This window comes from Aquarana catesbeiana, linkage group LG12, assembly GCF_042186555.1.
Source record: "Aquarana catesbeiana isolate 2022-GZ linkage group LG12, ASM4218655v1, whole genome shotgun sequence".
NCBI classification, from domain to species: Eukaryota; Metazoa; Chordata; class Amphibia; order Anura; family Ranidae; genus Aquarana; species Aquarana catesbeiana.
This window is the reverse complement of record NC_133335.1, coordinates 202135751-202154372: the sequence shown is the minus strand read 5'-3', so window position 1 is coordinate 202154372 and position 18622 is coordinate 202135751. Positions and strand designations below refer to the sequence as shown.

Below are 18622 nucleotides of genomic sequence, written 5' to 3'. Positions count from 1 at the left end.
AGGTGCGCACCCGCTACGCAGTGGAGGGAGCTGATGCACGTGGCTGCAATGTCTGCCGGGCACCCACAATCGGTCCACAGAGGCAGAACGGGGATCTGTCAGTGTAAATAAACAGATCCCGTTCTGTCAGGGGAGTACAGTGTGATTGTCTGTTCCTAGTTATTAGGAACAGTGATCTCTGTACTCCCAGTCAGTCCACTCCCCCACAGTTAGAAACACTTCCCAGGGAACACATTATTTAACCCCTTGATCGCCCCTAATGTTAACCCCGCTGACCACTGTCATTACTAGTATAAAAATGCCATAAATCTATCCCCTATTTTGTAAATGCTTTAACTTTTGCGCAAACCAATCAATATACGCTTATTGCGTTATTTTTGGTAAAAAAAGTAGAATAAAGATTGGCGTTAAACTGATGAAGATTTTTTTTTTTTTAATTGGATATAGCAAAAAGTAGAGATTTTTTTTCAAAATTGTCGCTTTTTTTCATTTATAGCGAAAAAATAAAAACCACAGAGGTGATCAAATACCACCAAAAGAAAGCTCTATTTGTGGGAAAAAATTTGGGTACAAGGTCGCACGACGGCGCAATTGTCACTTTAAGCGATGCAGTGTTGTATCGCAAAAAATGGCCTGGTCATTAAGGGGGAAAATCTTCTGGTCCTTAAAGTGGTTGTAAACCCTTACAGACCACTTTTACCTACAGGTAAGCCTAGATTAAGGCTTACCTGTAGGTGCAAGAAATATCTTCTAAACCTACATGGTTTGGGAGATATTTGCAAAAGACAGGCACCAATGTCTACGGCGCACTGAGCGTGCCGTTTCTAAGGGTGATCGTGCTGTTAGTGGCGGCTCCCGCACGCATGCACGAGAGTCGCGTCATTGCAGCTCTGGCCAGCCAGCGCCACGATACCTGGAAGTCACTCTAGGAGATATTGCGATGGAGGAGGGGGAACAAGGACCGATTCGGGGGCTTCGATCCTAGGTAAGTAATTTATAACAAGCTAGTATGCTATTTATCTTCCTTCCCCGGAAGGAAGAGGGGTGAAGATGGACGTGGCCACCAGCGGGGACATTGTGGGCTTTGTTTGCAGGAAAGTGTCACATAATGGGCTAGTATGATGCATACTAGCCCATTATGTTTTTACTTTGCAGGAAATAAAAAGAAGTAAAACCCATCAGGGTTTACTTACTCTTTAAGTGGTTAGCCTGCACTCAAATGCTAGCAGTGTTATTGGGATGGAAAGGGTAAAAGGATTGCCTGAGGTTTGATTCCGGAGAATGCTGGTGAAGACCACTTGTGTGAAGATCTGGACACTTGCATGTTTTTTCAATACAACTGTTTGGTGCCTGATTTTCTCTACCTTTCCTGGCTAATAAGCTCCACTTAGATACTATCCTACACTATATTTGTTACATGTCCCCAATTCACATAGCATAACTTAAAAAAAAATGCAGCTTTCCTTTTTAGACGTATTCTGCACCCTCCAGCAATAATAAAAAAACCTACTAATTTGCCTTTGTTTATGAGGGGGTTGGGCAGATTTTATTGCCGTAGTGTGCAGGAAGATCAGTTGTATCTAGATTTCAACAAATCTGTCCAAATGGTTAAAGGATTACGTTTTTGTTTTTTTGTTTTTTTAGGTGGAACATGTAACCTGTTCCCACTGCTGCAGCCTCTCTCCGACCCAGAGAACCTGCTGTCTCACCTCTAGGCAACAGCAAGCCAAGGATCTTCTCCTGCTGGCTTTCACAATTTAAATACACCGTGGCCATGCTGGGCTCTGGCCACGCCATTCATTGAGTTCTGCGAATGGGAGAACTACAAATACCTACAGTCTTTGCGGCTGTCTGCTTGCAATTCTCAATTAACTACCAGGGGATTGTTAAGCGCTCTAGGCAATTCATTGTTTCTTCCTACCTGTACGAGGTATGAGTAGACAACTTACACTGACAGTCTGCAGGAGTCCTGCATTGCACCCGCAATCTGCTGATCGCGGATGCAATGCTTTGCAGGCTCCTAGGAGAGCTGATTATGTACCCAAGTTGATCGATCAAATTTGGTACAAACAGCATGTCTAATTTTTTGTTACATTTTTGCCATTTTACTGTTGTGGGTTTAGTAACACTTTAAAACTGAACTATGGCCAGGTAGAAATTAAATACCAAGATTGCCTCCCCTTGTGCTTTGCTTTTATAGCAGTTCAAACATCCGGTATTCCCTGTAATCTGGGCAGGTACTTCTAACAGTGATCACAGTCCATCCTGGTAAAATGGGTGCTTGTCCTGCACTGAGAAGAGTGCAGACGTGATGATTTAGATGAGTGTTAGCAACAAGACTAGTTAAGATTGGTTGCCACAATCGTAATCCGTGGGGAGAAAGCTCACGAGACTGATTTAAAATATTGATTGTTAGAAACATTTTAAACAGAGGTTGGCAATCTAGGTTTATTTTTTTATTTTTTTTTTAAACCTGGCTGTAGTTGAGCATTAACATCCTAATGACATTCCATCGATTGTAGTGGTACTGTGATATTGCAGTGGACAATCTGACACCTGGGGACCAGTGACACCAATAGTGATCGGTGCTAAAAATATGCACTGTCACTGTACTAATGACACTGGCTGGGAAGGGCTAGGGCAATCAAAGCCCATCGCCAGCCGGACTCACCCAAACACCTCTATACCTTCCCCCCTCCCTCTCACCATTATCTTCCACATCTCCCTTATTCGCCTTTTGGAGATTTTTGAATGTAATTGCTCTGTGCTATTGTTGAACTTGAGTATTCCCTGTATGCTAAATTAATAAACAATTTTATACTTGGGGGGGGGGGGGGGGGGGGGGATCTAGTGTAATCAGTGTTAAGTGTGTGCTGCTTTTACTATAGGAAGTGATTGATTTTATTGCCTGGTTTGCAGGGGGAAAAAAATCCATCCCCCCCCCCCTTGTCAGGGTGGAGCTCTGCCTTGTTTACATAGGCAGAGCTCTGGTCTGTGTTTTCTCAACGAGCGGCAGGTGCTGGCAGACATCCATTGGCTGGTACCCACTGATCAGCTTCCACTGTAACATATCACAGCAGAAGCAGCGCCCCCTAGGCAGAAGTACAGATTCGTCTCTCTGTGTGTAGATTCTGCACAGTGCTGCCACCCTTTAGCAGTAAATCTGCAATACGGTGGCCGGCAAGTGGTTATTAGAAGAAATTTTCATTATCAGCTTGTGAGATTTAACGGGTTACATTTAAGATTTTTATCCAATACAACTTTTTTTTTTTTCAGATATGGCTTTGTGGAGTTTGAAGACTCACGGGATGCGGACGATGCGGTGTATGAGTAAATGGCAAAGATCTGTGTGGGGAGCGTGTGATTGTAGAACATGCTCGAGGACCTCGACGGGACAGGGAAGGATACAGCTTTGGATAATCGCAGTAAGCATCATCTATTTTGGCGGCAGTGATTAGGGATTGAATAATCAGGCGGTTGAGCAATTTGCCAGCTAGAGAGGCTGTAAAGAGGCAGTTCCTCAAGCATAATGGAATCTTTAGCTAGTAATTTAATCTTTAAATGTCAGCTACTAGGGTACTTTTTTTTAATTGACTAGATACTTAGTAACAGCACATAGAAAACTGCTAAACAGGTCTATCTACTTCTGTAATCTGTAAAGGGCTACATCTGGTATCATTTGTACTTTTCACCTTTTGATACAGCATTTACAGTAGAACTAAAGGCAAAACTTTTTCTTTTAATTTTGAATAGAGTAAGGGATGGTTATAACCTGTCATTTTTAGCCATCTGTGTCCCATTGAGATTTCCTTTCACTTGTCTGGTAGCCAAAACAGGAAGTGGAACCATATCCCTCCAAAGTAAGGGATTCTCAGGTTGTAACCCCATTGGAAGATTTCCCCTCTATTCTGGATCTGGTGACAATCCAAAGTTAGTCATTTTCACTTTCATTGAATGGTCACCATGACAAATAAGGGGGTGAAACCTTCACCGACAAGGGCACAGCCAGCAATAAAACATGGCAGGTGTTCTAATCTATCCCCAAACCGAAAAAGTTTGCTTTTAGTTATACTTTAATACGGTACCAAAGAATTGAACAGTTTGGAGACTTTACCAGATAATATCCAGGATGTGGTCTTTTGTTTTTTTTATGTAATTAAGATTATTATAGATCAAAGTATACACTGCTCTGCTTTTCATATGCTGTGAAGAATAACATGCAGTTTACTCCACATGATTGATTTTATGTTTTTTTGTTTTTGCTGCAGATTAACCTGGGTGAAGTGCACTCCCAACTTTGACACCTTTGTTAATTTGCATTACTTGTGCAATTACCCAGTTTGTCATTCTGCGATGCAACTGAACTCCAGGCCAGTAATACTGCATAATTGTCTGTAGGTTCTGTTGCATTTAAGATGCAGAATAACATGACAGTGCATCAGTGGTAACTGGTTTGACAGGCAAAGTTTTCTGTCTAATTGTTTACTGTGCTGCTTTTAAATACATGCTTATCAACAATGGTGTATATGCTTTAAAACTTTAAGTATATCTAAAGCCAAAACTTTACATTTTGGATAGAGTATGGTTAATTCTGTTTTTTTTTTTTTTTTTTTTTTTTTTTTTTTTTTTTAATCGGTCTCCTGTTGGGGAGATGTTCCTCCACTCCTTGCTGTGCTTGTTTTGTAGACACAACAGAATGAGAGGAAATCTCCAGTGTTAGTGGAAATGTCCATTTGGACAGTTGTCATGGAACGGGTACTCCAATTGGCAGATTTCACCTTACCTCCCGATCTCGTGACAACTCAAAATTTTGATGCTTTCCCTCCTTTTACTCCTGGTGACTGATACCCAGGGCAAATGGAGAGTAAGTTTTCTAAGCAGATACAGGTTGCAATAAACACTTGGATCCAAACCTTCGCCACACTATTCAAAGCAAAAAAAAAAAAAAAAATTGGCTTTAGATATATTTTAAAGATACACTGTAACTAAATAATGCAAAGTGACGGTGTTTGCGGCTAGCATCCATCCCTAATTTTGTACTGTTAGAGTTGTGCTCCCGCGCTACCTCCCTACTGCAGCATCCCAGCCTGTCTGACAACTGGTGTCAGAGCTTGGATAGGGGGATATCCTCGCACCCACCTTGACCCCATGTGACAACATTTGAGCCTGGTAGTTGGGAGCTCAATCTAAACATTACCTCCCAGAAGCTAAACTATCGAGAAATCTGGTGATGCTGGGAGCCAGTGTGGGAGCCTTAAAGTGTTACTAAACCCACAACAGTAAAATCAGCCTGCATATGCAGTAAAGCATGCTGGTTATACTCACTGTGGAACCTAAGGGGTTAATCCTCTGCATTGTGTAAAAAAAGGCTGTTTGATCCTGTCTTATGATCCTCCCCTTCTTCCACAGTCCCAAATCCATCTCCTGATAGAACAGAGCATTGGAGGCATTCTGCACATGCTGAGTCTGGTGTGTATTACTAGAGAGTTTTTTATTTTTCATTTACTTATTTGTTTGTTTTTTGGGAGGGTGCATGTGATCAGCACAGGGCCAATCAGCACTGTCCAGACAAAGTACTACACGCTTTAACCGGACACTTATAGAAGTGATAAGAATGCTATGTACTGCTGATTTGAAAAGGTGTTTAGCGGTTTAAATGTACTAAAACTGTTGCATTTCCATGTTCTGTTTACTGTGGGAGACCAGATATAGTGAACGCAGGGTCCTGGGATTAGTAACGCTTTAAAATTGGATGGGGGAGGGGCTAGCTGCAGACACTGTCTTTGTCTTTGTCAATTTTGGCCAAAGTGAGTGTTTTCAAGAACATGTGAAAAGATGCAATCATTGATCCCTGTGGTGCTGGTGGTGATTTTATGCCTCTGGCAGCACAGGTTTATATTGGTTTTTAAAGAAAAGCATTAGAAAGTGGGAGGGGGGAGGGGGTGGAATAAGCAATGGTTATGATTTGCTTTTTCTGGTGGAAGTAGAGTTTTATGCAAAATGCTTGTATTATGATTGTTATGTTTAACTTGTATATTCTTAACCTTTTTGCATGTCGAATTCCAAAATCCTTTTTTAACCGTCCTTGATGTTTCAATTTGAAAGAGACCAGTGGGGGCTGAGACCATTGAGGCTTAAGATGACTGCCTTTCCTGGTTGGCCTTTCCAAACATTGTGTGACCCTTGCCCTATGACCCTTTGGCTGACCTTACCGGAAGCCATGACGACAGCAGCCTATTGCCATTAGACGCAGGGTGATGGTGAGGATTAAAAGGGTTAGATGAAATGGCTTTAAACTGGATTAGGTGACTCCCTTGCGTGTGCTTCCAAGTGACACTTCTTTTCTTATACCTCCTGCCTTAATGTAAATAATGTGACTGGCAATACTGTAAATGCTTTAGAACATGCATGTGAATGAAGTAAACTTTGTTATGTCATAATTTATGTCCTGTTGATAAGGTTGGTTGAGGGTACTCACTAAACAGGCTCATTCTTAAAACAGCAGAACAAAGTAAACGTCTCTTCTGCTTATTATTGGCCAAAGTCACAGCTTCAAAGGAGGTTTTTATGTAAAATATATCCTATCCTACCTAGTTTTATTTAAAGCCCTCCCAAAAGATTTAGTTGTTGAACTGTGCATATTCAATGGAGACCTGACTTTGCTTTCCATGTGTAACAAAGGTGGTTACAGGAGCCAGAGATCCGGCAGGGATAAATATGGACCTCCTGTGCGCACGGAGTTTAGACTTATTGTGGAGAACCTCTCCAGTCGCTGCAGCTGGCAAGATCTTAAGGTTGGTATTGCTGCTCTTTTCAAGAGGAAAATTGGCACACAAAGCATGATCAATGTATAGATAAACAGGCTGCTGTGGATACATTTTTATTTGTATGCTTTCATTAAATCTATTTTATTCCTTTTCCCAGTTTCTTGCATTAGTTAAATTTAAAGTGTTTGTAAACCCTTAGGGCCCTTTCACACATGCTGTCCGATCAGGTCCGTCAGTCTGTTTTTCAGGCAGACTTGATCTGACGCTCCATGCACCTCTATTGAGCGACGGATGGCAGCTGTGACATATCCGCTCACATACGGCGTTGTCCTATCCGCCATATCCAGATGGATGGAAACCCTATTTTGCATCTGTCTGGAGGATCGGATGGAATCTGATGAAAGCGGACAGGCGGATCTGTTTTTATCCGAATTCCCATAGAGGACAGTGGGGCTGTGATTGGTCCGTATCTGCATACCTGTCATCCGCCTGCTCAGCTGAGATCAACGGATCGATCCCGTAAGTGTACTCTGCCTTATCCATGTACAAATTGTCTTGAGTTATGTTTAGAGAATGCAAGTTCTGTGAATGGGCAAGGGGAGAAGAGGGACAGGTAGTTGACATTATCTCCCCTTGTCCGTTTACCAAATGCCTTAAAGGAAAAGTTTAAATTTCAGGAAAAAATAGATGCACATATTTTTGCAGAAAGGAGCGTGCATTTATTTTTTTCTACCGGAGCCTGCAAACCATTGCACTCGCCATCAGTGGATGCCGGGTGCAGTGTCAGTCTTCTGCAGACACGTCCTCCAGCTTTCTTGCCCATCCCTTTTTTGTACAGGCTTTTCCTTTGAAAGCTGGAGGGTTTGGTTTGTTAGTATACTATGAGGGCACTCATCCGCACCATCGCAGTTCTTTGAAAACTACAAGCCGTCTGCTGCAATGGCAGACAGGACTTGTAATTTTTTCATTCAAAGATTGCATAGCTACACAAATTTTTAATGTGACAGTGGCCTTTAAATTATGTTCAGAAAATGCAAGATGCTCTGTGATTTTATTTTTTTTCCCCCCAAGGGGTGAGGGGTGGGTAATGACAGGATCCCCATTTGTCCATTCACAGAATGCATGTGAACAGAATACAAGGTGCTTTGTGAATGACGGGATCCCTTAAATTAAATGCTGCTGCTCTTGCCTGCAAAAGCAGAACCTACAGCGGAACAGTGATGCTAACTGTAGTATCTGCTGGGTACAAATGAATGAATTCTACGCTAAACTGGAGCCAGTTAAGCATTTGCCACATCTCACAAGTTTAACTTCCCCTTATTTGTATAAATGTCTGACTGAAGTTGAGTTTTAAATATTTCACATGCTTCTATAATGCAGGGATACTTGACAATTGATCATGTATTGCAGGAATTATTTTTGAGAAAGCAAAATGAATTTGACCATTTAATGCATAGTTTGGTTAACCCCTTAATGATGGAGGGTAAAACAAACCTTAAAGGGGTTGTAAACCTTTGTTTTTTCACCTTAATGCGTCCTATGCATTAAGGTGAAAAAACACCTGGCAGTGATAGAGCCCCCTTTACTTACCTGAGCCCTGGAACTCTCTGCCCTGGGTTCTCGGCTCTTGATTGGATAGATTGATAGCAGCGCAGCCATCGGCTCCTGCTGCTGTCAGTCAAATCCAATGACGCGGGGCCGAGTCATACATTTGGCGGCTATGGATGCCGAATACTGGACTCGAGTGCATGCCCGCAAGGTAACCCCCCCCCCACGGCAGAGCGCTTCTCCTAAGGGGTTATCTGATGCGGGGAGGAGCTGCCGGGGGACCCCAGAAGAGTAGGTTCGGCGCCACTCTGTGCAAAACGAGCTGCACAGTGGAGGCAAGTATAATAAAAAAAAAAAAAAAACGAACCCTTACAATCACTTTAACGCCCAGACCCACCTTTGACATGTTAGTAAATCTGTACATATTATACAAGATTTATATAGTGCCAACAGTTTGTGCAGCGCTTAACATGAGGGCAGACAGTACAGTTACAATACAATTCAATACAGGAGGAATTGGAGAGCCCTGTTAGTTTACAATCTAGGACATATGATCACAACAACTTGGTGTATCCAGATGGATTATACCTTGGTTTTTGTTTTCAGGTCAAATTGGGCCTGGTAAATGGTAATGGTTATCTCCAGATTTGTTTTTTTATCAAAGAAAAACTTGCTCAAAATAGTAAAAAGAATGTTCGTTGTAATTCTTTTTGTATCCTACATAAAACGCATTGGCACTAACTGATTCTAATGTTAAAAATGCAGTTTAAAAAAAAAAATAAATCTTTCCTTAGGTATGCTAACTCCTGCTTTAACCTTTATCGTGACCCTGTCACTGATCTGGATTTGCATTTACCTTCTGTACCTTCATGTAACTTCGCCTAGACAGTGAAAGAAAATCTTTTAAACACTGACAGTGATGAGTCTGACAGAAAATCTAACTTTCTACCTAAAGTTGAAAACATGTTTTGACCTTCATTAGCTTTTAAAATTTTAGTGAATTGGTATTTTTAATGTTCCATGTTTCCTTCTCTTTAGGATTTTATGAGGCAAGCAGGTGAGGTTACATATGCTGATGCACACAAGGAACGTACCAATGAGGGGGTGATAGAGTTCAGGTCTTATTCTGACATGAAGAGAGCATTGGACAAACTTGATGGCACCGAAATTAATGGCAGAAAGATTCGTCTAGTGGAAAGCAAAGCTCGTCACAGAAGGTCTTACTCTGGCAGCAGGTCAAGGTAGGTGCAGGATGCAATAAAAATTGTATAGTACACAAGCTTGTTAAATCAGGGTTTTTTTTTTTTTTTTTGTTATTTGTGTACTGGGAAAAGTGGATTGTGTATGCGTGTCTGCTTTGGGGTTTTCTGGGATCTTCATTGCTTTTAATATCCAACCTATCACTTTGATAGGGTGCTGTTATCTAGCACAGTATTTCTCAGCTCCAGACCTTAAGGCGCCCCAACAGGTCATGTTTTCAGGTTTTCCATTATTTTGCACAGGTGATTTGATCAGTTTTCACTGCCTTAGTAATTACCACCGCTGTTTCATCTGAGGGAAATCCTGACCTGGCATTCCTTTCTACTTTGTATCAGTGTTTTCTTAGATCTTCACATTTGATAAGATTTGACATGTCAAATCACATGCCAAATTGGTGGTGACTTGGTTAAATTGATGATGGGCAACTCCTATCATATTGATTAGTGGTTCCAAATTAATAACTACTGCAGTAGGGAACAGACACACAAAAGATACGCTCAGCATCTTTCCAAATTACTGTTCTGCTTTATTATGACGCAATTGAAGGTTTTTATGCACATGATTACGTAGGTATCACATTAATATTACAATTGTACGTTTTATGGTAACATTGGGCATTACATAGGCAGGCTAATTCTAATCAGGACTCGAAAGAATGTAAACATTTACTGAAAACATTATTAGTGCCCTGTGCACAGTGAGGGCAGTGTGCAATACATACAAAATAGAATACAATTATATACAGAACATACAAATTTCAATTACAGCGGTAATGGCAGCTTCCGGATCAGTGCGAGAAGTAGTACTACTTTTGATAATTTCAGGGTGCAATTTCCATTGACATCTGTGCAGAAGCCCACACAGGTGTTTGAAATCGCCCCCCCAAGTCGGGACTGACATGACCCGCAGTCAGTGTGAACCTAGGCTTAAAGCAAAGCAAGCATCTCAGTGCTAACCTTAACCTTTGTATCTGTTTGAAAATATGTTCTTGCAAGTAAAGAAATAAAAAAATTTTGCAACTTGTGACAAACTGATACTTAAAGCAGAATTATACCTGTGCAAAAAAAAAATAGTAAGTGCAGCGTATTAGCACATCATTGCAGACTTGCTTTGCAAGAGATCCCTTTCCAGTGCTGTGGTGTTGGTGCTCCTGTCTGGTGCAGGTGCTTCTATTCCTTCCTGGCTTGCCTTATGGGTTCAGGTCCTTCAGTCACTTGGCTGGGCCTGGATGATGTAACTTCTGCAAATGTGTTTCGGGATTTAAGAAGACTCAAGACTTAAACGTGCCGTAAAGATGAAGAATTTATAATAAAGTAATATAGGGTTTCTGCGCTCATAAAAATCCTACCCATCGTCTTTTTTTTTTTTTTTTTTTTTTTTTTTTTTTTTGGTGACTGATAGTGAAATATTCAGTAAGCAGTGGTGGTTGAGAAGTTCCACAGAATGAATTCAGCGAAAGTGAGGAATTTCCTGCACTGCAGGCCTTCAGCTGCAGCCCCCTCTCCAGCAAGCAGAAGTAAACAGTACAGCCGTGCCCAAAATTTTTGAGAAGGACACAAATATTTTCACAAAATCTGCTGCCTCAGTGTTTATGATGGCGATTTGCATTTACTCCAGAATGTTTTGTGTGATCAGATGAATTGCAATTAATTGCAAAGTCCCTCTTTGCCATGAAAATGAACTTAATCCCAAGAAAACATTTCCACTCCATTTAAGCCCTGCCACAAAAGGACCAGCTGACATGTGAGTGATTCTCTTGTTAACACAGGTGTCAGTGTTGACGAGGACAAGGCTGGAAATCACTGTAATGCTGGTTGGGTCAGAATAACAGACTGGGATTTTAAAGAGGGTGGTGCTTAAAATCATTGATCTTCCTCTGTTAACCATTGTTACCTGCAAGGAAAGCACGTGCAGTCATTGCTTTGCACAAATAGGGATTCACAGGCAAGGATATTGCTGCTGCTACTAAGATTGCACCTTAATTATTTATTGGATCATCAAGAACTTCAAGAAGGGAGGTTCCTTTGTTGTGAAGAAGGCTTTCTGGTGCCCAAGAAAGTCCAGCAAGCACCAGGACCGTCTTCTACAGTTGATTCAGATGTGGGATTGGGGCAACATCTGTGCAGAACTTGCTCAGGAATGGCAGCGGGCAGGTGTGAGTTGCATTCATAGTAAGAAGACTTTTTTGGAGGATGGCCTGGTGTCTAGAAGGGCAGCAAAGAAGCTACTTCTCTCCAGGAAAAAGAACAGACTGATATTCTGCAAAAGGTACAAGGATTGGACTGCTGACTGGGGTAAAGTTATTTTCTCTGAATCGCCTTTCTGATTGGGGCATCCGAAAAACCTTGTCTGGAGAAGAAAAGATGAGCGCTACCATTGGTCCTGTGTCATGCTAACAGTAAAGCATCCTGAGACCAATTATGTGTGGGGTTGCTTCTCAGCCAAGGGAATGGGCTCACTCACAATTTTACCTAAGAACACAACCATGAATCAAAAATGGCACAAAAACATCCCCTGAGAGCAACTTCTCCCAACCATCCAAGAACAGTTTGGTGAGGGAACAATACCTTTTCCAGGATAATTGAGCACCTTGCCATAAGGCAAAGGTGATAACTATGTGGCTTGGGGAACAAAACGTGGAAATTTTGGGTTCATGGCCAGGAAACTCCCCAGACCTTAATTCCATTGAGAACTTGTGGTCAATCCTTTAAGAGGTGGGTGAACATACCAGGGCGAATTGCAGAGGTCTTGAAAATGAAGAGTCAACACTGCAAATATTGACTCTTTACATAAACTTAATATAATTGTCAAAAGCCTTTGACACTTATAAAACGCTTGTAATTATACTTCGGTATACCATAGTAACATCTGACAAAGCGATCTAAAACACTGAAACAGCAGACTTTGTGAAAATTAATATTTTTGTAATTCTCAACTTTTGACCAGGGCTGTAGACATCGCCACATTTCACTGCAAATCTTGAAACGCTAGCAGTCAGAGGTGGCAGTGCCTTGTGTGATCTCTTTTTGCAGAAGAGCACCTATGTGGCTTCAAGAGCAGGAGTACCTAGATGCAGAAAGTGCAATGCTATTTATTTTTTTAGAAAGAATGCTAGACTAGAAGTTACATTTTCTTTAAAAGTACTACTTAGGCACAGTTTTATATTTTTAGATGTTCCCTATAACCTTGCAAGTCACTTTTTTGAGGTCAGGTCCACTTGAGGTTGCACGTGCCAAAAGTCAAGAATTTTGTTTTTGGGATATAGTGTGGGAAATGTTTAATAACCTGATACAAATGAGCACGATTATGAAATGTTACTGTTCTTTAGGTCAAGATCTAGGAGCAGGCGAAGATCTCGTAGTAGGAGTAGACACAGTAGCCACAGCCGATCCAGGAGTCGTTCTCATTCTCCTGCTAAAAAGACCCGTTCTCGTTCACCAGCAAAGCGGAGCAGATCCCGTACACCAGCCAAGAAGAGCAGCTCCCGATCTCCTGCTAAGAAAAGCCAATCCCGTTCTCCAGCTAAAGAAAGTCGTTCTCGTTCTCCAGCAAAGCGTAGCCGTTCCCACTCACCTGCGAAAAGTCAGTCCAGGTAAGTTTCTTTTATATCTATAGTAATTTTATGTTGCAAACCAAATTTCTGCTGTTCTCACTTTTGGGAAATGTAACTAACCCTGCCTGTCCTATTGAAGCTGACACGGAGAAGGTATAGTCATAATCCTTTAAAGCATGCGCTTTTTTTGTCTGTGCTCCAAAAGCCAGGCAACTAGCATTTTCAGAAGAAGGCAAGTAAAGATGGCATACTTCCATTACAAGTGCACTTTAACCACTTAAGGGCCGGAAGGATTTGCCCCCTTCCTGACCAGGCAATTTTTTGCGATACGGCACTGCGTCACTTTAACTGGCCATGCGATGCTGTACGCAAACAAAATACCCCCCCCCCCCCCCCCCCAAATAGCTTTCTTTTGGTGGTATTTGATCACCTCTGTGGTTGAGCGACAATTTTGAAAACAATATTTTTAACTTTTTGCTATAATACCCTCCCAAAAATGTTTTAAAAACAAATTTCTTCATCAGTTTAGGCCAATATGTATTCTACATATTTTTGGTTAAAAAAATTGCATGAAACATATATTGGTTTGCGCAAAAGTTATATAGTCTACAAAATAAAGGATAGATCTATGACTTCTTTTTTTTACTACTATGGTGGTGGGCTGCGATTTTTAGCGGGACTGCGACATTGCGGAGGACAGATCGGACACTTTTTGGGACCATTGACATTTACACAGTGATAAAATAGCCATTGATTATTGTATTAATGTCACTGGCAGGTAAGGGTTTAACACTAGGGGCGATCAAGGGGTTAAATGTGTCCTAGGGAAGCGTTTCTGACTGGGGGGGGTTTACTGACTGGGGAGTAGAGAGAGCTGTTCCTGATTACTAGGAACAGCAGCTCTCTCTACTTCCCTGACAGAACGGGAATCTGTCGGTTTTTACATCGACAGATCCCTGTTCTGACTCTGTGAGGAGCGATCGCGGGTGGCCGGCATACATTGCGGCCACACGCATTGGCTGTGGGGACGCGGCACGGATGCCTGCGACGGTCTTTTAAAGAGCCAACGTACGACGACGATTCGCGCAGCCGTGCCAACCTGTGGCAGTAAAACCGTGGCGGGTGGTCCGCAAGTAGTTAGTGTTACTAAATCCACAACATTAAAATCAGTCTGTATATGCAGCATAGCATGCTTGTTATACTCATTGTGGAACTTAGGGGGTTAATCCTCTGCATTGTGTCAAAAAGGCGGTTTTATCCTGTATGCACAGATCCTCCCCTCCCTGCACTGTTTATCTGGGGAAGGCCAGCTAACACAGGCAGGGTAGCCAACCTGCACATGCTCAGTTGTCTTTTATGCAGGAGAGAACATTTACTTGTTCTCAGATAGCCAGGTCATATGATATTGGCATCACACATGTGGGCGTGTATACAGGCTGTAGTGGAAATCTCCACCTATCTGAACTCTCAGCAATATAGAAACTGCAACGTATCACTGACCATGGTATATACAGATCAGCCAAAGAGGTATATAGTGGCAATATTTTAATGTAAAAAGCTATAAGCTGTGGGTGGGGGCCCAAATGAACTATTTTCATATTACTGGCTTTAAACACTGCTTTTAAAATTATTTAAGATGGGGTCTTGCCTGGAAGTATAGGACATGCCTAATCTGTGGACACGACAGTATTTGGTGCAGGCTTTTAAATCTCTATTTCCTCCTCATGGATGTAAATGAATACATTTCAACCAACATGCTTTAAAGCGTTACCCCAAAAAAAAAAAAAAAGAAATGCTGCTCCTGTCCCTTTTTAATGTGCAAGCTGCAGCTTGGTGCTTTTGTTTTTTGCATTACCTCTCTGTGTATCTTACAATTCCTGTTTGATCCTGCCAGCTCCTGTCTTCCCCCTGAGAACAGACCACGATTATCATGGCTGCTGAGCTAAGATGGCGTGGTCTAAATGCGTGTCTGCGTCATCCGCAGGTCTCCTCTCTCCCTCTTCCTGTCAACATGTAGTCGAGTAAGAAAGCCGATCTACACTCCCAGCCATGCCCCTCTCCTCTTCTCTCTCCCGTCCTACACACTGCATTGACGACCACAGGGAGGAAGATAAGAGATTCCTCTTCTGGCATGTCTTGCATATGTCAGAAGGAATCTGTCCCTCCTCCTCGGCTCGGATATAGAGATGAAATAGGACAAGTGACAGAGCTAAAAAAAAGGCTAATAAAAGGTATTTACACAAAAAAATAAGATGCTGCAATGCATAGGGAACCATGTGCTGTGTGCCTGATTAATTGGGGGCATTTGGGTTAACAACCACTTTAAGTGTATGTGGCAGGATGACTAGGTTATCGTCTGTTGTGCTATTTATTTATTTATTTTTTTTCCATTTTATATAATATTATGCTCCACATGTTCTTATAGGTCCAAATCCAGGTCCAGGAGCAAAGAACTCTCAAGATCACCATCAAAGCAGAGAGAGTCTCGTTCAAAGAGTAAACCTAAGTCAGAGCACGGCTCTCGGTCACGAAGCAGGTCTAAAGGAAAGCGCAAGAGGTCCCGAAGCCGATCTAAAGGGAAACGTGACCGCTCCAGTAGCCGCTCTAAATCAAAACGTGAACGGTCCAGCAGCCGTTCTAAAGGAAAGCGTGATCGATCCAGCAGCCGATCAAAGAGCAAGCGGTCTCGTAGTCGCTCTAAAGGAAGGAGGGATCAATCTAAAGGAAAGAGGGATGCGTCCAGAGAGAGGTCGCGGAGTCAGTCCAAGGGTAAAAGAGAGAGGTCACGTAGTCAATCCAAAGAGAAAAGATCCAGAGACAGATCCCGCAGTCAGTCAAAGGGAGATAGGGAGGGGTCTAGAGAGAGATCCAGAAGTCAGTCCAAAGGGGATCATGATCGTTCCCGTAGTCGTTCCAGAAGTAGAAGGGATCGCTCCCGAAGCCATTCAAACACTAAGCGGGAAAGGTCTCGCAGCCGTTCCAAATCCCCTTCCCCACAAGAAAATGGAAAGGAAGATGCCCGATCCAGGTCACAGTCACCAATGGCGGCCTCTGCCAGCAGAGAGGGTTCTGCTTCTCCTCCTCCACGCCCAGCCTCTGCTGCCAGTTCCAGATCTCGTTCCAGCTCCCCAGAGTAGCCTGCAATGTGAAAGAGTTTGATATACTTTGTATTAGGACTGCGCTCTCTGAAGTCTAACCATAGGCAAACACTTTGGTTCATTTGCAGGAGTTTCCTCCCTACTCTTCTGTACTAATTAGTTTGGTAAAGAAGAGTATAAGCTATGTAAGTACAGAAAGTATATCATTTTTTTTTTCCCTGCATGTATGTTCTAGCACCAGAAAACATTGGTGCTTGAAGATGCTTCTTGTTCAGCAGTTTCCTAGTACAGTGATTTAATATGAAACTCCCTTGTATTATATTTGAATTTGCTTTGGTTTAAAATATTAAATCATACAGTACTTGATAGAAATCAGTTATCAAATTGCAGTCTCAAGCCCCCTCCCACATTGTAAATAATGGTTTGTATTGTCTTGGGGCAGTTTTTAGGATGTTCTACATGTGCATTTTTTGCAGCGCAAATAAAGCATTTTTTTTTTCTTTCTGGCTGTGCTCCATTGGTCTCTAGTGTAGAGATTGATCACACTGTCTTAGAATGTAAACCTGTAATGTGGTTGACTTTTTCAAGGTGAAAATAAAGTTAAACTTTGCAACCCATCTTGCAATTGATTTTATACAATAAATACAAGACCCATTTCATACTTCTGGTTCAGAAAGTCGCAATGTGACTCTCTAGGTGTAGAATGGAGAAAAGGGGTGGTAATTGTCCTATAAGAAACAAGTTTCCATGTTTGTAAAACTGCTTCAGCTGCTGGGGCTTGCTAATAAAAAGCACCAATTGGGTTATATTATAACAAATTAGACTGGGAGTATATGTATCAGTCCTACCCTGAGAAAAGAGGGTCCTTTTGTGCCTTCAAAAAATCACATTGGTTCATTGCTATTTGATACAGTTAAAGAGCTTTATTACTTCAGTTGAAGTGCTGCCCATTCTTTGCAATGATGAATCAATTCCTTACTAAAAGGATGCTGAACAGGAGCAATGAGACATTTATTATGCTCCTTCATTTGGAAATTTCTAACTCAGCTGCTCTAAAGTAGCCTTATGACAGATAAAAATCTGCCCATGACCACCTAATGTTTCCGGAGTAAAAATCTGTCTAATCCTTCCCATTTCCGATGTTATTTCTGTCTCACAGCTGTGCTAAGCTCCTGCCTGCTCCAGATTTCAGGTGTAGGTGTTGCAACAATACAAAATGCATAGCCCATGCAAAATGAGAAGGCAGTCTACTTTACATTTCGTCACTACTCTGATAAATGTGCTCCCTGTGTTCTAGTGCACATTTGCAGACCATTATGTTCTTTGGACTAATGACACTGCCCTCTAGTGATAGTAAAAAAGCTCAAATATGCTACCTTGGAGGCCCATTTGCAGTGGAGGTTATCCATTCTCCACAGGACACCTCAGTGTTTACTTCATCTGCAATTTACAAATCATTTATAACATGCAGTGCACAGCTTATGCGGTGAACATAAAACACCATCATAACATCTTTAGGCCCCTTTCACATTCAGATCAGGGGGATCAGCTCACAGATCCCCTGATGATCAGAGCAGGGTTAAGAAGGGTGGTGACATATCTGTGACCGCCCAGTTTCTGCAGAGTGGATACGTACAGAGCCCACTCTGGGCAGCTGGGACTAAATGGACTGTCCACTTACACCTGACAAAGGATGGAGTTCCCTTTGTTTTTTTTAGCAGACCCGGAGGCAGGGGAGTTTTAATGGCCAAAAGTCTATACACCTATCTATAGGGATGAATGGACCTCCAGTTTGGTCTGCCTAAAAAAGGGACAGGTGAACTTGATTGGAATGCCTGTGTGAAAGGGGCCTTAATCATTTTTGTCACAAATGGATCTTTTGCTTGTTTTGCAGTCCTGAAGCAGATAAAGCATATGGCAAGACTTTAAAAATTAGCTTTTTTTCTTTTTAAAGCAGTGATATGAAAACAGTAGCGGTGATATTGATACATCATAACTAGACCACCTAATCTTTTAGTGTAACTGTTGTGGGAGATAGTAGGTAGTGCAAATTGAATTACACATAGACCCCTTTTCACGCTGAGGCAGTTTTCAGGTGTTTTAGCGCTAAAAATAGCGCCTTTAAAGCACCTGGAAACTGCCTCTCATGCCTCCCCAGTGTGAAAGCCTGAGTGCTTTAACACTGAGGCGGTGTGCTTGCCCCAGGACAGGAAAAGTCCTGCAAGCAGCATGTTTGGGAGCGCTGTATTCACCACCCCTGCCCATTGGAATGAATGAGCAGCGCTTCCGAAGCACCGCAATACGGGCGGTTTTTAACCCTTTTGGCCGCTAGCGGGGGTTAAAAGTACCTAAAAAGTGCTGCTAAAATGGTGGTGAAGCGCTGCTAAAACTAGCGG

The 18622-nt window shown here is 42.1% G+C and overlaps 1 protein-coding gene across 1 annotated transcript in view; it reads left to right on the top strand.

The window, feature by feature from the left end:
• The window catches only part of SRSF6 (serine and arginine rich splicing factor 6), a 21517-nt gene extending 4674 nt beyond the window's left edge, over window positions 1-16843 (top strand). The window contains 7 exon segments of the mRNA XM_073606501.1: window positions 3277-3329; window positions 3332-3419; window positions 5399-5469; window positions 6682-6794; window positions 9354-9556; window positions 12904-13167; window positions 15554-16843. Coding sequence (XP_073462602.1) covers window positions 3277-3329; window positions 3332-3419; window positions 5399-5469; window positions 6682-6794; window positions 9354-9556; window positions 12904-13167; window positions 15554-16265 — 1504 coding nt within the window. The 3' untranslated portion in view covers window positions 16266-16843.
• The last annotated feature ends 1779 nt before the right edge of the window (window positions 16844-18622 follow it).